This window comes from Homarus americanus, unplaced genomic scaffold, assembly GCF_018991925.1.
Source record: "Homarus americanus isolate GMGI-L3 unplaced genomic scaffold, GMGI_Hamer_2.0 scaffold25483, whole genome shotgun sequence".
NCBI lineage: Eukaryota > Metazoa > Arthropoda > Malacostraca > Decapoda > Nephropidae > Homarus > Homarus americanus.
In genome coordinates, this window is record NW_024726235.1 from 6,159,350 (window position 1) to 6,183,722 (window position 24,373).

General features: G+C 37.7%; 1 protein-coding gene across 1 annotated transcript in view; it reads left to right on the forward strand.

The window, feature by feature from the left end:
• The window catches only part of LOC121865479 (caprin-1-like), a 31,643-nt gene that overhangs the window by 4,826 nt on the left and 2,444 nt on the right, over positions 1-24,373 (forward strand). The window contains exons 2-4 of the mRNA XM_042364954.1: positions 7,258-7,500; positions 8,097-8,258; positions 9,781-9,954. Coding sequence (XP_042220888.1) covers positions 7,258-7,500; positions 8,097-8,258; positions 9,781-9,954 — 579 coding nt within the window. The remainder of the gene's footprint in view (positions 1-7,257; positions 7,501-8,096; positions 8,259-9,780; positions 9,955-24,373) is intronic.

Genomic DNA, 24,373 nt, shown 5'->3' on the forward strand with positions numbered 1-24,373 from the left:
ATTCCCCATTGAATTCCTGACCCCATATATATATATATATATATATATATATATATATATATATATATATATATATATATATATATATATATATATATATATATATATATATATATATATATATATATATATATATATATATATATATATATATATATATATATATATATATATATATATATATATATATATACATACAGTACATATATATACATATACATATACATACATACATACATACACAGTATAGTCTTCGTTTACGCGGTCAATTGAACCTGTGGAGGTCCGCGTATAACGAGAAACGCGTAAACGAAATAACAGAACATATGGGATTAATTGAAATAGAGACTGAGCTGACCCCCAAACTACACTTTTTCTGACACAATACGTACGTTGTAGTAAAAATAACATCTTACTTTTATGATGGTATGCACACACAATTAACATTTAAGAGAAATATCAATAATATTAGGTTTTTTAACACTTACGTTAGTAGAAAAGATGGCTGGGCACATGAGGATGGGGGGTTGGTTCTGAGGCAGAGGGCAGATTATTGGCCCTCACCTGTATCACTTGTATCAATTGTATCACTATCCACCACAGAGGCTTGCAGGGCCTCTTTGTCAAACCCCTCAAAGTCCACTGTCACTGACTTGGGCCGGCTGTGGCGGGTGAAGAACTCGGTAATGTTTTGATGACTGGGCGACCTTTTGCGCACCCTGCCCGCGCCGCTTCCCGCGTAAATGATGGAATGAACCGTGTAAATAAAAATTATCGGTTTGGCAAGGTGTCGCGTAAATGACCAAACATGTAAACCAAATCCACGTTAATCGAGACTATACTGTGTGTGCATATATATATATATATATATATATATATATATATATATATATATATATATATATATATATATATATATATATATATATATATATATATATATATATATATATATATATATATATATATATATATATATATATATATATATATATATATATATATATATATATATATATATATATATATATATATATATATATACACACACACACAGTGGGGTATGCTATAACGAACGGATCCTACTACGAATATTCCTATAACGAACGGTTTTACCTATAAAATTGAGAATGCTATAACGAACGAAACTCCTACAACGAACATAATTTAATTTTTTTTTTTCTAATTTATTGTTTTATTATTACAAATATTAATGATATTCTTTATTTCAGGGGTTTAGATGCATATTTATGCACTTTTTACAATTTTTACAATTTTATATTATATTTTTCAGTGTTAAGTGGTTGTATTTGGGGGCCTGGAACGGATTAATCCTATAACATATATACATATACATATATATATATACACACACACACACATACACACACTGGTCCCTCAATTAACAAACACAATTGGTTCCACAGAATCGTTTGTTAACCAAAAATTTTGTTAACTGAATCTATTATTTCAATGGGATATTGAGTTAAACGACCCACCCACCCCATGTCTTTGTATGTAATGAGTCATTTTTATCCAATGTATATTTTCAGCCTTCGGGCTGTCGACTTTTTCAATAAACCGTTAATTATTAATATTATCACACACACACACACCCCGTATATCGCAGTGTATAAGTAGACTGCAGATCTTTCAAGCTACAAAGCAGCATCCCTTTGATCATCCTACGTCACGTCCTTCGTTAGTCATGTATCACAGTCAGGTTATTCGGCAACATTGTGATACGTGACTATCGCATACGTGGCGGCGAATCATCAAAGGGATGCCGCCTGGGTCACTGACCGTGCTAATCTCTCGTTTTTGTAGGTCCACTAATCTTGAGTGAGTGAGTTCAGTTTTGAGTATAAGCTCGGACTTCGTTTCATAGCTCCAGTACCGTTTCATTCCTTTTCAAGTTAGGTACTTGTAATGCAATGTTTGTGTGACAAAATAACATGCTTATGTGATGAGATGCAACCATTTTACAGTGCTGCATTACATTTCACTATTTCACTGCACTTTCATACAAGATTTACATAATCTTTTTTAGGGGGAATCATAGATAAAGCTAAAATGCATGGTACTGTATACAGTATGTACAAATAGGTATGGATGATCTCTTGAATTGGGTGCAAGTAATCTTGGGTACGACTTATCTCGTGAGTTGGGTACGAGTTATTTAGGTACGAGTTAACTTTTTTGGGTACGAAATGACCCTAACCCCTCTTAAGTAAGGAGTATAGCCTCAGTTAAACATATCGGGAACCTGCAGACAGTCAGTGAACGAATATTAACCGACTATAGTAGTGTGTGCCAACACTGATTGCAAAAGGTGACTCGAGACCTGAACATACAGTATATATAGTACTGTATTAGTAATGTAGTGGATATTTGGCTGTGACTGACTAAGTTCCTACTGATTGTCGTAATACTTTATGTTTAATATGAATAGTGTTAGTAGGAACTTAGTTGGTCATGGCAAAATATCCACTGCCTATTAGTAAAGGACAGTCTGGCTCTGTACCTGATGATCCCATGTTGCTTAGGAGTGATAAATTATGTTGATCTGCAAATTTCACTGGTGGCAGAACACAAGCTGCTCTCATGTATTATTAAGTCTTCCTTAGACAGCCAGAACCTCCTGTCAAAGCTGTGGACAGTTTGAAGGGGGTTAGGGTCATCTCGTACCCAAGACAACTCATACCCAAGATAAATTGTACTTAAGATAACTCGTACCCAACTCATGCCTTGATTTTTTTTAGATGGAAGCACAGGCTTTATGTAGTACCGCAGAATACAAATTAACCACAATTAGACAACGAAAGCAGCATGTTGATGGCAACACTTCTCCAGCACAAGCCGACTTGCCTTGGTCTGTTGATCTTGCCAAAGTGGCTCGGTTGCGCCCGGTCGAGGAAACATCCCCTAAAAAACTGAACCTTCTTATCCTCAAGAAGTTCTTCGATAGCAAAAATATTGAAGGGATCGCCAAAGTAGAACGCCTGCAACACGGAATTATCAAGATCACGTTTGAAGAGCTTGGACAGGCCAGACAACTCGTGTATAACGACACCGTCAACGGCATCGAGTTGCTCTTATAAGCCTATGACTGGGACAATCTGAAGCTGGGAGTTATCTTCCACGACGAAATAGCCCACATGGACAATGAAGAACTAGAACAACTACTAGACGGACAGCTCGGAGTTATCAAGAGGCTGTCTAAAACTACAGCACTAGTCGGGCAGCCCCAGACCATGCCCAAGGAAGTTCAGTTGGTCTGGGTAACCATCCCAGTCAAGCCATACATCAAACCTACATGCTGCTACAAATGCCAGAAATATGGTCATACCGTACACAAGTGCAAAGCGTAGGAGGATGTATGCTCCAAGTGTGGAAACATTGGGCCTCTCAACACCTGCTCCGACCAAGAGAAGAAGTGCGTAGCCTGTGGTGGCCCACACTCCTCTGCCGACAAGCTATGTCCCACGTGGCGGGAACAGTGCAGGGTAGCCAAGGTTAGACTCGTTAGACTCGACAAGAAACTTAGCTACAAGGAGGCACTCCTTGCAGTACATGCCCCAGATAAGAAAAAACAAGAGACCAAGAAGAATAAACAAGTGACCAAGAAGAATAAACAAGAGACCAAGAAACACGAAGAGAAAAAACAAGAAAAGAAGATCCAAGAAAAGACACAAGTACCAACTGCCCCTGTAGACCAACACCTCTAGTTCTCCGACTTCACCTTCTACGAGCACCTTGGAAACGAGGAAGAGCAAGACACTACTGAGTGGAAAATCCAAGAAAAAAAAGAAGAGAAGATCTTCGTCTTCTATATAACAAGACCCATAGCAGCCCGCCCATTAGAAACGCACAAGAGATCAAGCCGACCTGAAGTAAGGAACAAATAACGTTGCCCAGCCCGATGTCCTGGCGCCATCTATCCCGTCCCCGCCCCTCTGCTGCCGAGCCCGGCCATTCACCAATCAGACACAGCTTGCCTCCCTCACGCAAGTGGTGTTTAAGCTACTGGATCTTTCCTCTCCTCCTAAAATTCAATTCTATCCTCCCTTTATCCTTCCCTTGAACCTTCCTTCCCCCCTGTCACTAGCCATTATTCATTCAATCACTTTTTCAGGGTCTATATTATGCGGGCTGCAGGCTAGAATGTTTGCGTATAAAAATGTACACAATTGGTTCTGAGTAGAGATAGAATGCTGCCAATATTGTTTCTCACTATTTATTTTAATTTTTTTTATTTCTTTATAGTTTATTATTATTAGTGTTATTTTTATCAGTTATCATTAGTATTTTATCATTTTATTTTTATTAGAGAGAGAGAGAGAGAGATGTATGTATATTATGTATGCTGAATAATGTATATAAATGGAGCACATACATAATATACATACAGCATACATAATATACATACATGTATGTATATTATGTATGCTGTATGTATATTATGTATGTGCGCCATTTATATACATACAGCATACATAATATACATACAAGAGAGAGATTTTTTTTCCCCTTGTATAATTGGGTACGACATGACAGGCTCTGATGGGTACGATTTGCTTGAGTACGAGTTGTCCAGCACCGTATGATGGTGTGGGAATGAAATAGATGGTATTTTTATGTTTGTGGCCTATTTGTCATAGTATGCATGCACAAGAAGATACTGTACTGTGCTTCATGGGACATTGAATATTGTATAAAGTAACCAAATTGGCATTTCGTCTTATTAACTCTCCTCCTTTAGTCGACAATCTCTCTTTCCTTTCTCTTTGCCGCACTGTTGCTTCACTCTCTCTCTCTTTTACAGGTACTTTAACGGGTAATGTTCAGTGGATTTGGCATCCTGTGTACCGCCGGCAAGGCCGTGGGCTTGTAACACGCGTCTTGCCCGCGTTGCCCACCGTTTCTCTGGATGTCGGTCACACTAGAATAACCCGTTATAGTACATCCTTCCTTCCTCACACAGCCAAACTGTGGAATGGTCTGCCTTCATCTGTGTTTCCATACTTATGCAATCAGTCTCACTTTAAAAAGCTGGCTTTCCGGCATCTTCGTGGTGTAGATTAACAGAAGTATAGCCTTTTTCTTGGGCAAATGCTTAGTTTTCGAGATATAGGCGTGTAAAGATAGCATTTTACGGTCACTCCATCAGCTGTGATGCAGCAGACGTAAACAAGTGGCTGTCAGCAGTTTGGTAATTATGAGGGACATGGCCGTCAGTGATTTGGTAATTATGAGGGCTGTCAGCGGCTCGGTAATTATGGGGGTGTTTTTAGAAAGTTTTGTACGCTGATTACTTTCATTTCTATTCATTTTTTGTGTAAGAAACCATTTATTCTAGAGACTAATTTTATTTACATGTATTGTATGTGTGTGTGAAGACACATGCACAAAACACAGACAAATAAATAATAATGGCAAAATCCTCTCAAATAATCAGAAACAAGACAACAAAAATTTATTAAAAATGTGAGTCTACCCTCAAGTCAACTCTGTGCTTTGTTATTAAAGTTAAAACAAAGCACGGAGTTGACGAGGGTAGACTCTAATATTTTTAATACTTTTGTTGTCTTGCGTCTGATTATTTGTGAGAGGATTTTGCCATTATTATTTACTTGTATGTGTTTGGAATAACATGAGTCATGGCCATCGATAAGCATCATTATTGGGCCGACAGCACAGTGGTGTCACGGCAGCCCTCTGCATGGATACAATCTATAGTCACGGAGTTCTACAGTATTTTGTGTTGCAGTAGACAATACTGTACTGTATATTGCATGTTTTGCCCCCTTACATAATGACACTAAAGCATCCTTTAAGTTCTCCTGGTTCCAGTAGTGCTGAGAAGCATAAGGCCATCACCGTTGAGATGAAGATAAATGTGCTCAATCTGTTTGAGAGAGGTGAACGAAAAGCAGATATTATTCATGCTCTTGAACTTGGTGAATCTACTTTACGGACTATTTGTGATAGCGCAGAGAAGATCAAGGAGAGTGTCAAGGGTGGAACATTAATCAGTACATCTAAGACCTCATGTTCCCGAAGTTTGATTATGGAGGGAATGGAACGAATGTTGAGCACATTGATCGAACACCAAATTCACAAAAATATTCCCCTCAGCATTCTTGTGATATAAGCAAAAGCCTGGAATATTTTATACTTGCTGGTACATGTACTGTATACTGTAGTTTTTCACTATAATATTAGGTACTGTCCTATTAATAACAAAACCCCTGATCTCCACTATTGACATTGTTTGATTTATGCATTTTGATATACTGTACATATTTACCAGAATATAATTGTCGCATTAATCGAGAGATTTCTTTATTCATAGTGTATATAAGCACAACAATGTTGCCACACACTAGCCTGCACTACAGTACACTGTTTACTGTTTGTGTTTAGATTGAGATGATCACTGATATTTGTGTCAGTAACTCTGCATCTTCCAATGCTTCAGAAAAAATACCGTAAATTTCGTATACTGAAGCGCTGGAACAAAAATGTGTTTTTGGTGTTTTTGTAATAGAGAATTTTTGCAAATCGAGGTTAGATAACTAGAAGCACTCCTGTAAAATATTTTTTATATACAGTAGTATATTTACCATTTTGGTAGTGTGCAGTAACTGCTGTACGTAAATTTTTATTTATTTACATTATTATTATTATTTTTTTAAAGTAGATGGTGGTGTAGTACAGTAATTTTATTTAGATGGATAGTGGATTTTAAGGGAGAGTTGGTTAGAGTTTTAAATGGGCCTACTTGGGATTTAGAAATTCAAAAAGGTTGAATGAATTTAAAATAGGTTGTGTCTCCCTAATACAGATTTCCTTGAATTGGAAAATCCTGTGGGCTGGACACTTAGTAAATACTGTATACCATAAATATTCTATGCTAGTCCTATCAGAAAGACAGGTGTGCAAATTGGGGTTCCTTCTAACTTACATTCAAGCTCCCATAAACTGGAAAATTCTATGCTCCAGCTCTGCTCTGAATTAGAGAGTTTCAACCTGTTCTTAAGTAATAATAATAATGTATTAGCAGTGAGCCAATTTGTGTGGAGTATTGATGGATTTCATCTTTGCAAAATGGAACTCTGGTTTTTGGAGATTCTGTATTGGTTTGATCCATTCAGTTTACTGGTCTTATACTCAGTGGACCTAGTGGACCTCTTGTTTGTTGGCACATATGCAGGATTAAATATTCATACTATTTGAATTTTCCTTGTCCTGCAGAACAAATTGGAGCAGTATCGTGTGGACCTTGAGGCTGGTAAAGAACTAAATGAGGATCAACAACAGGCTGTAGAAAACTATGATTGTGTTGTGGCAAACTTAGAGTTGATGAGAGACTTGAGTACCCAGTTTGGAACCATCCTAACAGACCACAATAAAGTTATGAAGAAACAAATGAAGAAGGAGCAAATAGAAAAACAGCAGGCAGAAATCATCAAAGTGAAGGAGATACTTAAAATCCAGGTGATTGAAATGACAGTATGTATTGTAGATTGTAATATATGCTAATAAACAATAGAAGGCACTGTACTTTTTTATCAGTTATCTGCATATCATACAAGAATTTCAATCTGCATAACATCACACACCTGTGCTTTACTCTTTTCACAATAATGTACTGTAATTTACTTTCATTACCTATCCACCTTCTGTTTAGTCTTCCCATTCCATTTTTCTCGTTTCCCATGCTTACGTAGACGTCTCGGTTTTATGTCTGTACATGCGCAGGGGGTTTCTATGGGGTATGGAAATGTTAATTTTTTCACGAGTCGGGAAGATGTCAGGACTATTTAAGTATAGCTGATGTTTAGGGAATTTTACATTGGTTTGGTTTTCATTCAATTTTCATAGTACTGTTATAGTGCTGATCACTCCAGCAACTGGGGATGATGATGATTGAGGTGATGATAGTTGAAAATTACCCATTTTTGTTGCCTGGCATTCTCTCAAATTTGGGATTTTAGAGAACAGGTAGGTAGGTATTGAGATGTACTAGGGGATACATGCTGTGCTTTATAAAATTGTTGCATGTATTGTTTTAATATAAATTTTTTATTCAGGATGTTCTGCAGCAAATGGTTCAAGGTGAAACACGTTCGGATTTCTTGGCGGGGACCAATGGTGCAGTACAGATGTCAGCAGAAAGTCTAGAAAGTCTTGATTTGTTGTATAAGCTGGTCACACCTACAAAATTGGAGGGACAATCTACACAGGAATTCCAGGTTGGTTTTGATTTTTGGACTCGCCTTACAGTCTAATTTTTTAATGCTCCTTTCTTACCCTAAATGGTCTAATTCACTTTGTCCCATGTTATTCGCATAGCTTAAGGTTTTCAGAATGAAAATGTCATTCTTATATGTATTCATCCTCTTGGGTGACATGGGAAAAAGGCTTGACAAAAATACCCCTCCTTAGTCTGGACAGTGTTACTACTGACTCCACATGCCTCAGGCCATTATTTTCACACGTTCTCTAAATGTATGTCTAGTGAAATTTGTAAAATGTAGGGGAAACTTATGTAATTTGTCTAACATTTAAAAAAATCATTAATGTAAAACATATAGCATAACATATTAATATTCAAAGATGTCTGTACATTCTAATAAGAGATGGTGTACAGATAAATGAAATACTGTACCTGCATTTCCAGATAATCCCATATAGCAAAAATATATAGGACAAAGGCAATAACAAAATATTTATATATACTGTATACCTGTACACACGTACTGTACATACATTACATTGTAAAAAAAATGGAATACATTTTGTAAATGTACACACAAACAAATTATATCACAGCTTCAAGATCCTCTCTTTGTGTGCTTTGTACTGTATTAAGCATAGCATAATTTGGTGTAAATTTTGCACAACCCACAACCCTTTTCTTTCAACATTTCTGAGATGCTAATTCGGGATGTTAGGGTTTTATTGCTTATCTTATTTCTTTAACTCCTGACAAGAAACTACAGTATACCCAAAATGTACGACGACTTCTCAGATCTCTAAGCATGATCCTTTCTGAGTATGGCTGAATTTGTAAGTGTGAAAATCTGCCCCAGCAAATACGTTTGGAGAGAAGTTGGGTTATGGTGAGTACCCATGCACTAAGTAATGGGAAGAGGGAGGAGAGTATGGTTCTGAAAATACTTGAATAGCTGCCTTGAAAACTTAAGTGTCGGATAATAATAGTGATATTGAACTTAAATGTAAATTATTGATAGGAAAGTGGATGAGAATATGAAGTGCCAAGAATGCATGGAAAACTAATAGAAATGTATACTGAATGAACTAGTACTGGGACATAAACAACTCAATTAGAAAGAAATTTGTACATACTGTATAGTATATGTGGAGGTAGGATATTGGAGAAATAAAGGATTATTTGACAACGGTGGTAATAGAAACAAAATGTTGGTTGATTGATGTGCATGCCCTGTGAGGGGCAACACATAATGTCTCAATTGGTAGAAGTGAATGGATGGTTCATAGTGAGATTTTGAGAAATGAGAAAGAACTGAGGCATGAGATTGTACCTGCATGATTCAGGGTCAGATTGATGAATTATTGAATTTCTTGCTTTAGTCAGGACTTTTGTCTACACTGAAAAATTAGTCAACATTTTATAGACTTTTAAGTGCCCAGTAATGTGAAAAGCATTTCATGAGGAATTTGTTTTTCCTTTCATAGATATGTTGGTAATAGTTTAAACCCAGTTAAGAATGAGCCTTTGTTTCCTTTCAGGTTGAGTTGCGGGGTGCAGCAGAGCACCTAGTCTGGCTACTAGAGGGGAGGAACCGTGACATTGCCAACTCTACATACAAAGCACTACTTAATGTTGTGGAAGAAATTTCTAATTGTTCCTATCCAGAAAGAAAACTACCAGAAATTGAAGAAGAAGTCACAGCCCCAGAAACTGTAAGTATTTTCTGTGTACAGGGGGTCCTCATTATACATTGGGGATGTGTTCCACAGAAAACCAACATACAGTGAAATGTTTTATGACCGGAACTTTTCCACATAAGAATTAATGTAATTAGAGTTACAGTAAACTCCTAATCCGGACTACCGTATATAAGGCGCTCTAGGCCATAATTTACTAAGTGCCAAAATAAGAATGTTGAGGAAAATGCAGTTGAAGATTCTCAAATTTTAAATTGCTTTAAACTTTTTACCAATAAAGATATCTGACTGATTCTTCTTGCACAATTAGTTAAGGATATGTAGTTTAATGCAATACAGCAGAAAAAAACAAAATTATAAAGGTGTGGTTTTAAAATTAGCAATATTGACTATAAAATGTATGTTACAGTATTGAACAAATGAATAAATAAGTAAATGGGGTTATAAAATCTATATCCACTCCACTTTCACACTCCGGGCAGATCTGACTCAGTGTGACATTTCCACAGCATCCACGAGGTAGTCACTTACTGTAGTGCGTGCGTGTGTGTTCCCTCATGAGGCACAATCTACATTGATGTTCTTTATTTGAAAATGGGGGAATTACAGTGCAATTCCTTTTATCAGAACTCGTCAGGACCAATGATGGTCCGGATACCTGGACAGGCCTCCAAGAACATGCAATAATTAAGGTTAGGTCAAAATTCAGTTCCCCATTAGAATTTATGTAAATATGGGGGATGCATTCCCAGTCAGCTACTTTCACCACATATTTTTTTATATACACACTCCTCATTATCCAATGCTACTAGGGACCAGGGTCACAGGTTTACTATAGTACCAGTGAGGAATAAATAAAAATTATACTAATAGATAAAAGAAAAGAAAAAATGCCAAATTGCCAGTTGGCAATAGTTTCACTACACATGGGAGACCGGAGCGGCTGAGATCTCCAACACTACTCCCTCCTCCCACATCTGGGCACTACTTCTGTGCACGTAAGAAATGTTTATTCCCTTTATGTTTTTGATCTTATGATAATCATTTAATTTTTCTTCTTTTTTGGCACATTCTTTATGAATGATTATGTGTGCATGTAACAGTAAAATAAAAAGGTAATTATGTATGTCTACCCAAAAATACAAGTTGAAAAAAACAACAACAAAACGATGCAGCTCACAGCTTGGCTAGTAGGTGGAGGCTGAGATTTCCGGCGCTGCAACCCCCCACATACACATGATCCTGCACTAAATCCTTTGGACATATTTTTTTTTTTGTACATTCTGCATTAAAGATTGTGTGTGCACGTAACAGTAAAAAAAATGTAAATAAAATGGTTACCGAGCCACTGGTGGCAGACATGCAAACAAATAACTTCGGTTGCTTTCGTATTGTTGGACTAAATTAGAATTTTACTTCAACACGACCAAAGGGGACTAAAATTTGGATACCTAGAAGAATCATTGAGTTGGAAATCGGATAAAAGGAATTGCACTGTATTACGAAAATTATTAGACTTTCGCTTTGTTTTAGAAAAATTTTACACCTATTGATCACTTTTCTCATCCCGTTTACTACCACAGAGAGTATTAAGCACTTCACTAGAATTAACCAATTTGGCTGCAACAATTAAGTGAAGAAAGGTAAGGCAAAATGGGGCAATAAACCAGGCGAGTGTCACTCAAGTTAACACAAAGTGCCTGCGGGTAACTTGCTGCTTGGGTGGTGGAAGGCTCCAGATACAAGTTAAGATACTGGCTTGTTGGTAATTCTATGACAAAGGTCATATTGGCCGAGATAAAATATATACAGTACTCCTCTTTATCGACGGGGTTCATTCTGTAAACGGCGTGATAAAAACCGCCGATACCGTGATGGTTACGTAATTTTCTAACTATTATTAACATATGTTGAATAAATGTACTTTTAACGTGCGCTTCTTTACGCATAACCTTAAATAATAGTGTATAAATAATAATATAATAAGTGGACAAAATACTAGCAAACTTACGATTTCATTTATTGAAGTGAACATCGGTCCTTACAGTAAACAAAACAGTGTACAGTACAGTAAAAGTCCAAAAATCCGGATGCCGAAGGCAAATTGTTTACCATTTATTATTACGACACTTTACACTGAAACGCGGGTAGTTTCAACAAAAATATTGTATATTTCCATTCAAGTATTTATTCAAGTCAATTAGGAGGGAATATTATTGTAATACAACAGTTTTTTAACTAAACCATTCGAAAAGTGATTACGGTAACATCTTTTGAACGAAAGAAAGCGCAAGTCATTGTTTTCGTCACGATTTTATCCCACTTTCCACTGTAATACGTACGTCATTTCAACAAAAATATTACATTTCCGTGAATGTATTATATCAAGCACAGTATGAATAGAATATCATTGTAATATAACAGAATTTTAACCGAAAACTATTAAAAAAACGAGTAACATCTCAAGAACATCGGAAGCTTAGGTAAAGTCTTTTGTTTTCGACATGTATTTTATCCTATTTTACATTGAAATACATCACGTTTCAGCAAAACTACTATTTATTTCCGAGAATATATTCATTCAGGCGCAGTTTAGGTAAAATATACGTGTGATGTAATAATTTTTTAACTGAAAACGATTCGAAAAACACGTAGCCTCTAGCCCTGTTCAAGGAGAGGACTGGGAGGAGCTGTTTGGTGCTGCAGACGATGACAAGGAAAATGATTTTGATGGATTTTAATGAAAATATTCAGAAATATGGTATCGTAATATTTATTCAAGTCAATTAGGATATTATTGTAATACAATACAACAGTTTTTTAACTAAACCATTCGAAAAGCGATTACGGTAACATCTTTTGAACGAAAGAAAGCGCAAGTCATTGTTTTCGTCACGATTTGATCCCACTTTCCACTGTAATACGGACGTCATTTTAGCAAAAATATTACATTTCCGTGAATGTATTATATCAAGCACAGTATGAATAGAATATCATTGTAATATAACAGAATTTTAACCGAAAACTATTAAAAAAACGAGTAACATCTCAAGAACATCGGAAGCTTAGGTAAAGTCTTTTGTTTTCGTAATGTATTTTATCCTATTTTACATTGAAATACGTCACGTTTCCACAAAACTACTATTTATCTCCGAGAATATATTCATTCAGGCGCAGTTTAGGTAAAATAGACGAGTGATGTAATAGTTTTTTAACTGAAAACGATTCGAAAAACACGTACCCTCTAGCCCTGTTCAAGGAGAGGACTGGGAGAAGCTGTTTGGTGCCAAAATAAAAATCCGGCTAAATAATCCGTCGATAATCGAAACCGTCCATAAAAAATCCGTCGATAAAGAGGAGTACTGGTATATATATATATATATATATATATATATATATATATATATATATATATATATATATATATATATATATATATATATATATATATATATATATATATATATATATATATATATATATATATATATATATATATATATATATATATATATATATATATATATATATATATATATATATATATATATATATATATATATATATATATATACTGTATATCTTAAAATAAAAATTATGGTAGGCAATGGGGAACTTAAACAAGTGGAAATTTCTTTGTATATGGGAAGTAATATTAGCTGTGATGGTAGACGTTTGGAAAAGATCAAAACAAGAATAGTGGAAGCAAAAACAGCATTTTATAATCTAAAAGACCTAATGAAAGGGAATATTAACTTCAATTTGAGAAAAGGGTTCCTGAAAGGCTTTATATAGCAAGGACTGATGTATGGGTTAGAAGCGTGGGCACACAGTGAACACCTGAAAGAGGTTGGAGGCCTTTGAAATGTGGTGTTATAGGTTATTGCTAAGAATAAGCTACAATGACAGGAAAATAAACAAAGATTTGCAAAAACTTCAAGAGAAACGCTTGAAATGTACAGATTGATTGATTGTGGTAGGTAGTAGGCAGCTATCAAACAGGGAGGTACTACTGCCTGGGAAGATATTGGAAGCATAATGTGTTATCTGATGGTAGACCCTGCTGCCATATGGCATCACAAAAATTGTGACCAAGTCCCAGGTTGCTGATCTGACTTTCTGCCTCTTTTACGCAATTGTAGGGTCTCAATTGTTTCTCTTACTATTGACAACACAACATACATACAATATATTGTTTCTCACTTTTGATCTTTTTTTTTATTTCTTTATGGTTCTTTATTATTATTAGTGTTGTTATTATCATTATTTTATAATTTTATTTTAAATTTTTTATTATTTATTATAAATTTTATTTACTGAATTATTACTTTTTTTTTTAATGGCCTCCATCCTCCCCTTATAGCCATACCTTCGCTGCCATTTTATTGCCTTAAAATTAAATATCCTAATACATAAGTAACTATCCTATCTGTGTTGAGTTAGTTGAGCCACAGATCTATGCAGCATTCAGTGACTGTTGCCTCATAGTCAATATCTGCAACTGTTGTCGGCTTTGGGGCCGATGCTCTCGTTCCCCTAAGGCTGAGCAAAGCTGACCTAAGGAGAGAGAAGGACAGTCGACATCTCGTCCAGGCTGTAACATAACTTCTGGGCTGCTGCTTCTGTTCGGATATCACCTCCGCGAGTCTGGCGTAGAAGTATCTTGCACTTGGTCCCATCCCACCAGAGGTTGTGAACACTAGAAGAGTGAAGTTGCCTTGATCAACGTTCTGAATTCTCTCCCCGTATGCCCTTATCTTGTCGTTCTCGTTCCTCCTGTGTTCAGCATCGAGAGCTAAGTTACGGTGACATGTGGCCATGGGATAAAAAATCCTGGTGTCGAAGAAGGCTCGCTGTCCCCGCGTCCAGAATCCTCGAGCACTGACGTCAATACGGGCTTCGTTAGATGTGCTTGAAGTCCTATGTTGGAAATTCTCACCGTCCATTGGAAGGAGGGTTGGTTCTACCCTGACATCACGGCAGATTTCCTTCAACATGTTTGGTGTGAGATCCCTTATTTCGTCATGCCTCATGCATATGAAGCCCCCTTTCTTGCACACCATGGCGTGATCGACGTCATAGGAATAGCCACACACGCAATGGGAGGGAAAACCTACTGGCATACTGTACCTTAGAGCATTGGCATCTGTAAATTCTTGTTTATTGAGACTGAAACCATTTGCCCTTATCGGTAACGTAGTTAACCATTTCGAGGCGCCCACCTCCTGTGCCATAGCTTGTTTTTTTTTTTTTTCCGAATTCTCTGGTACTTGCAGCAACAGTTGTTGTAACTTATCACTTTGGCCATGCTGTTGTTCTATCGTAATGGACCTTCGAATCTTGTTTACTTCACTGGTATCCACCTTCCCAGTTGCATTCTGAGCTATTATGTGGTCCGTGACGGCTGCCGTGAGCTTAATTGAGTTCTGATGTTCCGTGGCAGCATTCTCCTCTGGATTGGTCAATCCCATTCCTCCCAGTCTCGGTGGTAGTGCAAGGAGTGATCTTGCTGCTGAGGTTAAGTGACGGTGTTTCACTAATTTGGGAATGAAATTGACACTGATAGCTTCTTCCAGAGGGTGGAGGAGGGGTCCGATATCAGGGATAGTGCACATCAGGTAGTTCCAGCGATGCTTAGACTCCATGGGTGAATGCCGCAAAAGCCGCATGTGGCTCTGTGTTAGCAATCTCAGACAGAGCTTGGATTTCCCTAACCCACTCATTCACCTTTCCCGTTACGTACTCGGTTTTGAAGTCCATCGTGCCGATTACTGCGCCTAGGTGTCTTTGGCCATCCTTTGTTATTTTGACCTCACTTCCACCGAACACCTCCATTGCCCGTTCATAGTGATCAGGCTTCACAATGAGAAAGGACTTGCTGGCGTTTGGGTGGTACCCTATTTGTGGGCCTCGTGATGTTTCCAGGTCCCACCACTTTTTAATGTCCTCCACTTTTCCTGCTCCCGTAAGGTCATCAGCGTACGCCACTTGCTTGACCTCAGTTGTTTCAAATTTTATTGTGTGTTGGAGCACGGATACTACTATTTCTACATTTTCGCCCCCCAGGCCCCGATGTGGAACAGTGACTTGTGCCTGGGTGGGCTAATCCCCGTAAAAAAAATATACATATAAACAAATAAAACAATAGAAAATAAATAAAAAATAAAAATAAACCCCTGGCGAGGCAACAGCTTAGGTCATATGTCACCAAATTAAAATTTAGGCTTAAAAGGCTTAAATCAAATAATGCGAAGTAAAAAACATAAGTGATATATAACAGAACTTTCCTAAAAACCATTTAAATGTTAATAATAAAATTCAAAGTTTGTGTTGAAGGCCGGTTTCCTCCACAAAGGAGAGGACGTCCCCCCTCCCCAACACCAAAGAGTGACGGTGAGACCTGTCTCCACCCCCGGCACTGGGAGAGGTGCTTACAACAAAGATATCTGAGGCTGGGGGTACTCCACCAGGTGGTTTTGAACAGTCAGTGGGACCAGGCAGTCATCACAATGGACGAGTTGACAGTCGGAATTTTTTCTTAAGATGGTAGGTCAATGGGTAAAAAAAAGTTTAAATTTACAACGGTAATGACATTTTTAAATAAATTGAGCCAAAAGGGGTAAAAAATAAGGGTTAAAGGTGCTAAAAAGTCATGTGACTGCAAAAAGCTGTGACTGGTTGTTACGTCACTTGCTGTGGCAAGCCGCAGACCAGGAATCAGCCAGCTGTTGAATATGTGTTGTTACCTACATAAATACAGGACTTGTGGCCATGTACAATGGTCAAGCAAAGGACAAAGTGTCATTGGTGCTTTGTGCCAATGTACAAGAGTATCGACAATTCCTCACCAGGCAAAATATTCATCACAGTACCGAAAGATAAGAAGATAAGAAAAAGATGATGGTTTGCTGCTCGACGACACTTCCCCATGACAGTCCAGCACCTACTTTAAACAATAAGACACGTTATCTCTACAGGATTTCTGTCGCAAAACATATTTTGATTGCATAAGAAAATACAGATCATAGGTTAGGTTAGGGTATGATGAGTTATAAGGTTAGCTTAACATACATCGGTAAGGGGGGGGGGGGTAGTAACTCAAAACTAGTGATTTCCAATAGAAATGAAGGTCTAAATCGTCCAGAACACATCGCAAACCATTAGAAAAAAAGCATAGTCTGCATGTCTAAGTACAGGGATGACCACAACTTAAAATTTACCCAATACAGAATAGCCTATCTCAATCTAAACATCAAAATACTTATGGTAGTGAAAATAAAATTTTACCCATTAATGTATATAAATTATGATATATCCCAATGGTTCATTAGTACATCATCAAAACAATAACAGCACTGTTATCATGTTTACCTAGCAATAGGCATTCTCAAAGCAAAGTCCAGACAATCTCATTACTTCTAAATTTACTCGTATCTTCATCTAATACTGATATACTCTGTAAATGGAATGAAAAAAAAAAGAGAAAGTCTATCAGATAAGAGTATGTACATGACAGATGAGCTGGTGTGAACATGGGATTTTTTTATGTCCAAAAGAACATAAGAATGGAGGAAACTGAAGTGGCCTATTGGCTCATATTGGGCAGTCCCATTTACACCCAACCCCCATCGCACATATATCCATACAACCTATGTTTGAAGATGCTCTTCACGGCACATTTCTTCACTTACTAAATGTTCATGACTTAGACCATAAAAAAAAACACCCTTAAAACTTACCTGAACATGGCTGTAAACGTCTTAGTGTTTAAAGGTTAATCAGACTCTTCACGTTAAACTCGAACGTTATAATTTGGTCAAACCTGTTGAATACAATTCATTTTAGTATTTCAAATAAATCATACATAGGCAATCATACATAAATGTTTGCTCCAATATATATTTACATAACAATCATAGCTATGTAATTAGTCTAATCTTAACACTTATAATGAGTACTTAATTTGCCATATTTCTATGTTGTCACAATGATAACCGATGCAATGGACACAGTATACCTGTGTAAACTTAAGTACAGGTTAAACTTACGTGTTGAAAGTCTCAAGAGAAACAGGTTTGGTGTTGACTCTATGATGGGGATAGCTCCAGTGACAGTGCCCTGCCCTGGCTGGCAGACTTTGCTGCATCAGGCGTTTATACCCCTTACTACCACCCAGCACCCCAACCTCCTCTGGGTCTCTCCATCGCCACCATCTCAATACTCTATACTGTATATGGGCAGGCACGCCCAGTATAAATGACATGACATAATGTTTGTTTGTGTCATCCTACTCATTACTGCTTGCGGTAACAGTGGCATTTGGGGTCTGAAGAGGCCACATCCTTTGTACTACCTCCGACTGCAGCAATGAGTTTGGAGGGATTGACGGCATTGCAAATGGCGGCCCTGTTTCTTGAGAAATAAACTTATCTCGGCTATTATACCAAGACTTTAAAACTTTTTTTACAAATTATATATACCGTATCACTTAACGAACGTGGCAGAGTGTATTTCTTGTGTTTACTCAGAACTGACAACTCGTCCATTGGGAGTGGACACCCTCTCCCTTAAAAAACCACGAGTCAGCCGTGTGCGGCCAATGTGGAGGCGGGCCAAAGCAGTCTCTTGGCGGCGTGATAGTCCCTGATATCCTCAGGCACCCAATGCAGGGTAGTTCTCGTGGAGTTTGTTTGCTCTGACTGCATTTCCAACTCGAGCGGATGGCAGCGCTTATTACTGGTTTCATATCAGAGGCAGGTAGGGAGGAATGATGTGCTACAGGGCCAGAATCAGCTGCTTTCCCCACAACATCCGCATGTTTATTACCCCTTTTCTCCCACATGGGCCAGAACCCAGCAAAAACTGACTTTCTGGCCCCGACTATAAATAATGGATGGGGCGATGAGACACTAGCTAAGGCCAGGAAAAGACTACGAGAATTGCTAAAAATTTTAAAATTGCTATGAGGTTGGGCAAAAACAATCTGGAGGGCAAGTAAAGTACCTGAAAGCTCAGCAGTAAAAATAGATGCCATAGTGGGGTGACTACTATTGCAACAGAATTTGGGAAAGACCATACCAAAACCCACTCCTGCTGTCAGTGTATACAGGCATAAACCTTCTGTGAGAGGAGGTATGCTCTAAAAAAAAAAGAACATGAACCACAGGGAAGGAGTAAGTCCTTCTTTTCATTAAAATACTGACAAAATTGAACTTCAGGGAGAATCCACAGCAGCATGGGGGAACCACATGGGGCATATCTGTACAGGAGGAAGACAAAGAATGTTCACAAACTCCCTTACCCTGAAGGTGAAAGATCGTGGGAGGCTTGGATGCCGAGTATAGTGTGGGGACATAGCCTTGTCAACTACACAGGTGTTGGCTACACACTGCGGAAGGTGGTGGAGACGAAGCCAACACTGGACCTGGAGATACTGACATCGAAGATAAAGGGGTGGCCCGTAAGCATTAACTAGTAGACGTGGGATTGGCGAAGACCTGAATTCGTGTCGCCAGGCGCACCCCAGCATAATGAATAGAGTTTAATGTATTGAGTCTAGCCTCAGTGGCTGAGGAGTACACCTAGCACCCATAATCCAGTTTGGGTCTAACTAGCATGTGATAAAGGTGTAGCAGTTCCTCGGTCAGCACCCCATTGCGTGTGCCCTAAGACTAAATAACGTATGCTGGCAAGACTCTTTGAGATAACAAATATGTGGCTGCCACATATGCCATTTGTTGAAGATATTGCCCAGGAAACGGGTCTGTGACCCTGCATACGACGACCGTAAAGCTAAAAACCAGGATCTGGGTAAACACCTCGAAGGCGGCAGAAATGCATGGCAACAGTCTTCAAAGGAGAAACGTGAAACCTTGTCTAGTGCAAGTTGCCTGCGGTGTTCAGCCACTGACATTCTGGAAGCTGCATACCAAATGGTCAAGTCATCAGCTTATAATGAGATTGATATACCACTTGGAACCGATACTGCTACCCCATTTATTGCAATGGCAAATAGAGCAAGACATTGCCCTGAGGAATCCCGTCCTCCTGAACATGTGGTGCTGACATTTCTGTGGCTTGCGGACCCTAAAAGTGTGACTCCCAAGAACTGACCTGTTATTGATGGTAAATTTCCTCGCATTCCAAAATTGTGTAGGTCCTTGACGATGCCAAATCTCCAAGCTCTGTCTTATGCTATCTAGGTCTAAAAAAAAATGCAGACAAGATGCTAGTGGCAAGAAAAAGCCTCACAGGCAGAGGACTGAAGATGAACACGAGCATCTGTTGTTGAATGCATCTTCCGGAGGGCAGATTGATGTGGTGAAAGAAGGGCATTCTTCTCCAGGTAGTATGCTAATCGGGAGTTGACCTTTTTAAACAGCTTGCATATACAGGAGTTCGGTGATATGGGGTGATATGTTAGAGGGTGAAGACCCTCTAATCCAGGCATGCATAGTTAAGTGGTTAGTGGAATGTGAACGAATTAATGAACAAGAAGCATGTGAAGCTGGTTGAAAATGCAGATCTAAAAGATTCTAGGTGGTTTGTAATATTTGCTATGAAATGAGACTTACTGCATGATGATCTAGAATGGAAAGAGTGAAACTTAAAGGGGCATGAAAATTTTGCTGATTGTTAAAATGACAACTCTGGATTTCTCGAATTACTTCAAATTTTAGCGCCACTTTCTTCATGCCATTCCTGCATGGACTCAAGTTTTAAGGATAGGTGGCAGCCCGTCTACGTGCAGTGGACAGTGTAGCCTCCAGACAAACATGTCAGTTATGCGTCTGGCTCAGTAAGCAAGAGGTGTGTGTGTGTGTCCCAGGCACAGTTTAAAAATGGCAACTTTGGCGTTTGTGCCGCTATCTCCAAATATTTATTACTTACAAACCTTCATATTTATTCTTTTGAAGTGATAAAGTGATGTGTATTGAAATATTTTCTAATTTGTGAGACATTGGTGGAATGGCCACGTAGCCAAGAGGAAGTTATCTCCAAATATATATGTTACAACCTCTGTATTTAATCTTATGAAGTGATAGTGATGTATATTGAAATACAGTGTGGTATGCTATAATGAATCTAATTGGTGCGAGAACCCTGTTCATTATGGCGTAGTTCGTTATTGGGGTAATCCGTTCCAGGCCCCCGGTAATACACCTCAACCTCATATTGTTTGCAACGATGCACCACCAGGTGTTGAGTATCAGCTAGACGGTACACGTGTTTTTCGAATCGTTTTCAGTTAAAAAACTGTTACATCACACATAGATTTTACCTTAACTGTGCCTGAATGAATATATTCTCAGAAATAAATTGTAGTTTTGCTGAAACGTGATGTATTTCAATGTAAAATAGGATAAAATACATGACGAAAACAAAAGACTTTACCTAACCTTCCGATGTTCAAGAGATGTTACTCGTTTTTTTTAATAGTTTTTTGTTAAAATACTGTTATATTACAATGATATTCTATTCATACTGTGCTTGATATAATACATTCACGGAAATGTAATAGTTTTGCTGAAATGATGTATGTATTACAGTGGAAAGTGGGATAAAACCATGACGAAAACAATCGACTTTCGCTTTCTTTCGTTGTTCAAAAGATGTTACCGTAATCGCTTTTGAATGGTTTTTAGTTAAAAAAACTGTTGTATTACAATAATATTCCCTCCTAATTGTCCTGAATAAATACTTGAATGGAAATATACAATATTGTTGCTGAAACTACCCGCGTTTCAGTGTAAAGTGTCGTAATAATGGTAAACAATTTGCCTTCGGCGCTCGGTGTTTCAGGCACCGCGACCCTCAGTTTATAGGACACAGTGTTTTTAGTGAAAGTTTTGCTGTTCCATTACCCTCAAAAACTTGGGTCGTCCTATAAATGAGGCATATGATAGATTAATGATATCTTGGTAAAAAAATCAGGGTCGACCTATAAACGAGGTAGAATTATAGACGAGTACGTATATACGGTAAATGTGCATTTAAACTTCCGAACCAATATTCATCCGCGTTCGCCGTAGAATTTTCGTATGTTTTAGCATTTTCAATTTTATAGGGAAAACCGTTCGTTATATAAACCGTTCGTTATGACAAACCCCACTGTAGTGAAAGATTTTTTAGTTTATAAGACGTTAGGTGCAATGGCTACTCAATAGTCGCATATACCACACAAAAGCAGGACGTTAGGACTCTCAATACTGTAGTCACATATGTACCGCACAAAAGCATGTCGTAATATATAGGCCTAGCTGGAAAATTAATAATTTATAGTGAAATGTAGTGCAGTAGAGGCATGCATATGGTGAATTAAAATGAATATATTGTGCTTATTTGATACATATTCGTAACAGCATCACCATTGTCGTGCATATGCCAAGGCCTATACAGGTGCCCCGTCTCAGTGGGAAGTGAAAATATTATTGCCAAAGTTTCAGTTTTGTCACAGAAACTTCTAACTCATTTATTTCTCTTCCTTAGTATGTGTACATACATAATCCATCATAAAAAAATATTTTCAAAAGATTTTTATTAAAAAACTACAGTAGGCTCTTACTAATAACGTTTAATAGGTGCCTAAAAAACACTGTTATTAGCGAAAACGTTATTTGTGTGACATTAAAATACATGTAAAAAGGGTTTATTGGTGCCGCCGCCACAAGAATTTCACCCATTTTTTCCCCTTGAAGCCCTCCTAACACTTTTTGTTAGCTGAAATAAAAAGAATTGCTATTCAATCATCAAAATAAAGAGTTTGAGTAATATAACACTTAGCTTGGGGGAGTTTTTGAGGTGCTTGGTGTGATGATTGCTCCGTATCTGAGGGCCGCTAACACTTGCACTGTCTTTCATTCTACTTGCTAACCACTTCACAAGAATTTGCTCTGTTATCACTAACAACCTGTTTCTATTGCCTTTATCATTCATAGCTCGCCTCGCATTTCCATCACTACCGAAATATTTTTAGCCAGCGCAAAACTCTTCTTGGTCTCCTCTAAGTTCCTCTTAATATTTCGCACTGTAGACTCAGGACAGTTCAATTTCCTCACTTTAAAAGTTCCCAGTCATTTAGGTGGCAAATCACTCCCTCCACCACCTCCCCTAGCCCCCATAGGCAAAAATGCGGAGGCCATTATTGATCACCGACCCTAACAACCACTGGTTATAGAGGCGAAAATCTCACGTGGGCACAGCGCTGTATTCCACTGAGTGTGTGTGAGAGTGAGGCAGACCGGACAACTACGTCATCAACATGGCGGCAAACTAGCGTTATTATTGATGCGCTCGGACGCTTCCCGTGAAATTTCCGTTATTCAAGAGAATCCAGACATTATTATCGAAAATGGGTATCTATTGTAACTTACCGTTATTGTCGAAAACGTTATTGTGGAAGTCGTTATTGGCGAGAGCTTACTGTAGCAAGGAAAAAATATATAAACATTTTGGTGACTGCACTTAAGCACCACTGTTTTTTTCTGCATCTCCTTTACTTTTTACATTTTTTTTTTTTTTTTATATTACATCACTGTCTTCCTCATGATTTACTCTTTCTTGCCATGTACATTTTATACTGACTGATGTAATGATGTGGGTACAGCATGAAGACGAATGAACAGTAACTCTCTCTCTTCACTTATACTCGCCAAAATGGCTTTTGTTTATTATTTTATTTTATTTTTGAGGGTTTCATATGATTTTCCAGCCTTTTTAAATAGGAAGGCATCATTTGAATAAATATTTGACAACATCTTAGCCACAAATAGAGCTTTGGAAAAAAAATTTCTTCACGATTTCTTGTCATTCTGTGAGCCCCAAACAGCAAGTGACGGGCAATCTCGAGAGTGTTAATATGTATTGTTTGTGTGAGTGAAATGTCAGTTAGTGAGAAATCTGTTCAGTATTGGGTCTTGGGACAGGGTCTGAAACCTATTCCTCTTAGTTCCATGGTAAATGAGGTAGCTTTAAACGAATTTGCTTTGAACACCTTATTCCTCAGATAAATTGAGGGAGTACTGTATTATGCTTGTGTAATACTGATAAGTATAACAGCTAGATAACAGCCCACCTCTGAGAGTGGTATACTGTATATTCCTTGTGAGGATAGACATCGACTTTTATAATGAGTACAAAGTTATTTACTGTAGATGTAAAAAGATAAGTAGATTTAAATTATAGACAAGCCCAACAAAGGGAATCTGGATTTTTATGGATGTAATCTTTGCAGTTCATATTTATATCATACATATTTGATAAAATAAAAGTATTTTGCTTCTTAATATACAGGGTGCACTATAAACACCTGACGGTTTTTAAATGAAATAACATTATAATGCAAAGTGGAAAAATTTATTAACTCGTATAGATACATTCCCATGTCCATGGAGAATTAATTTCAAACTGCGAACAATGACTGTTAGTATAGAAG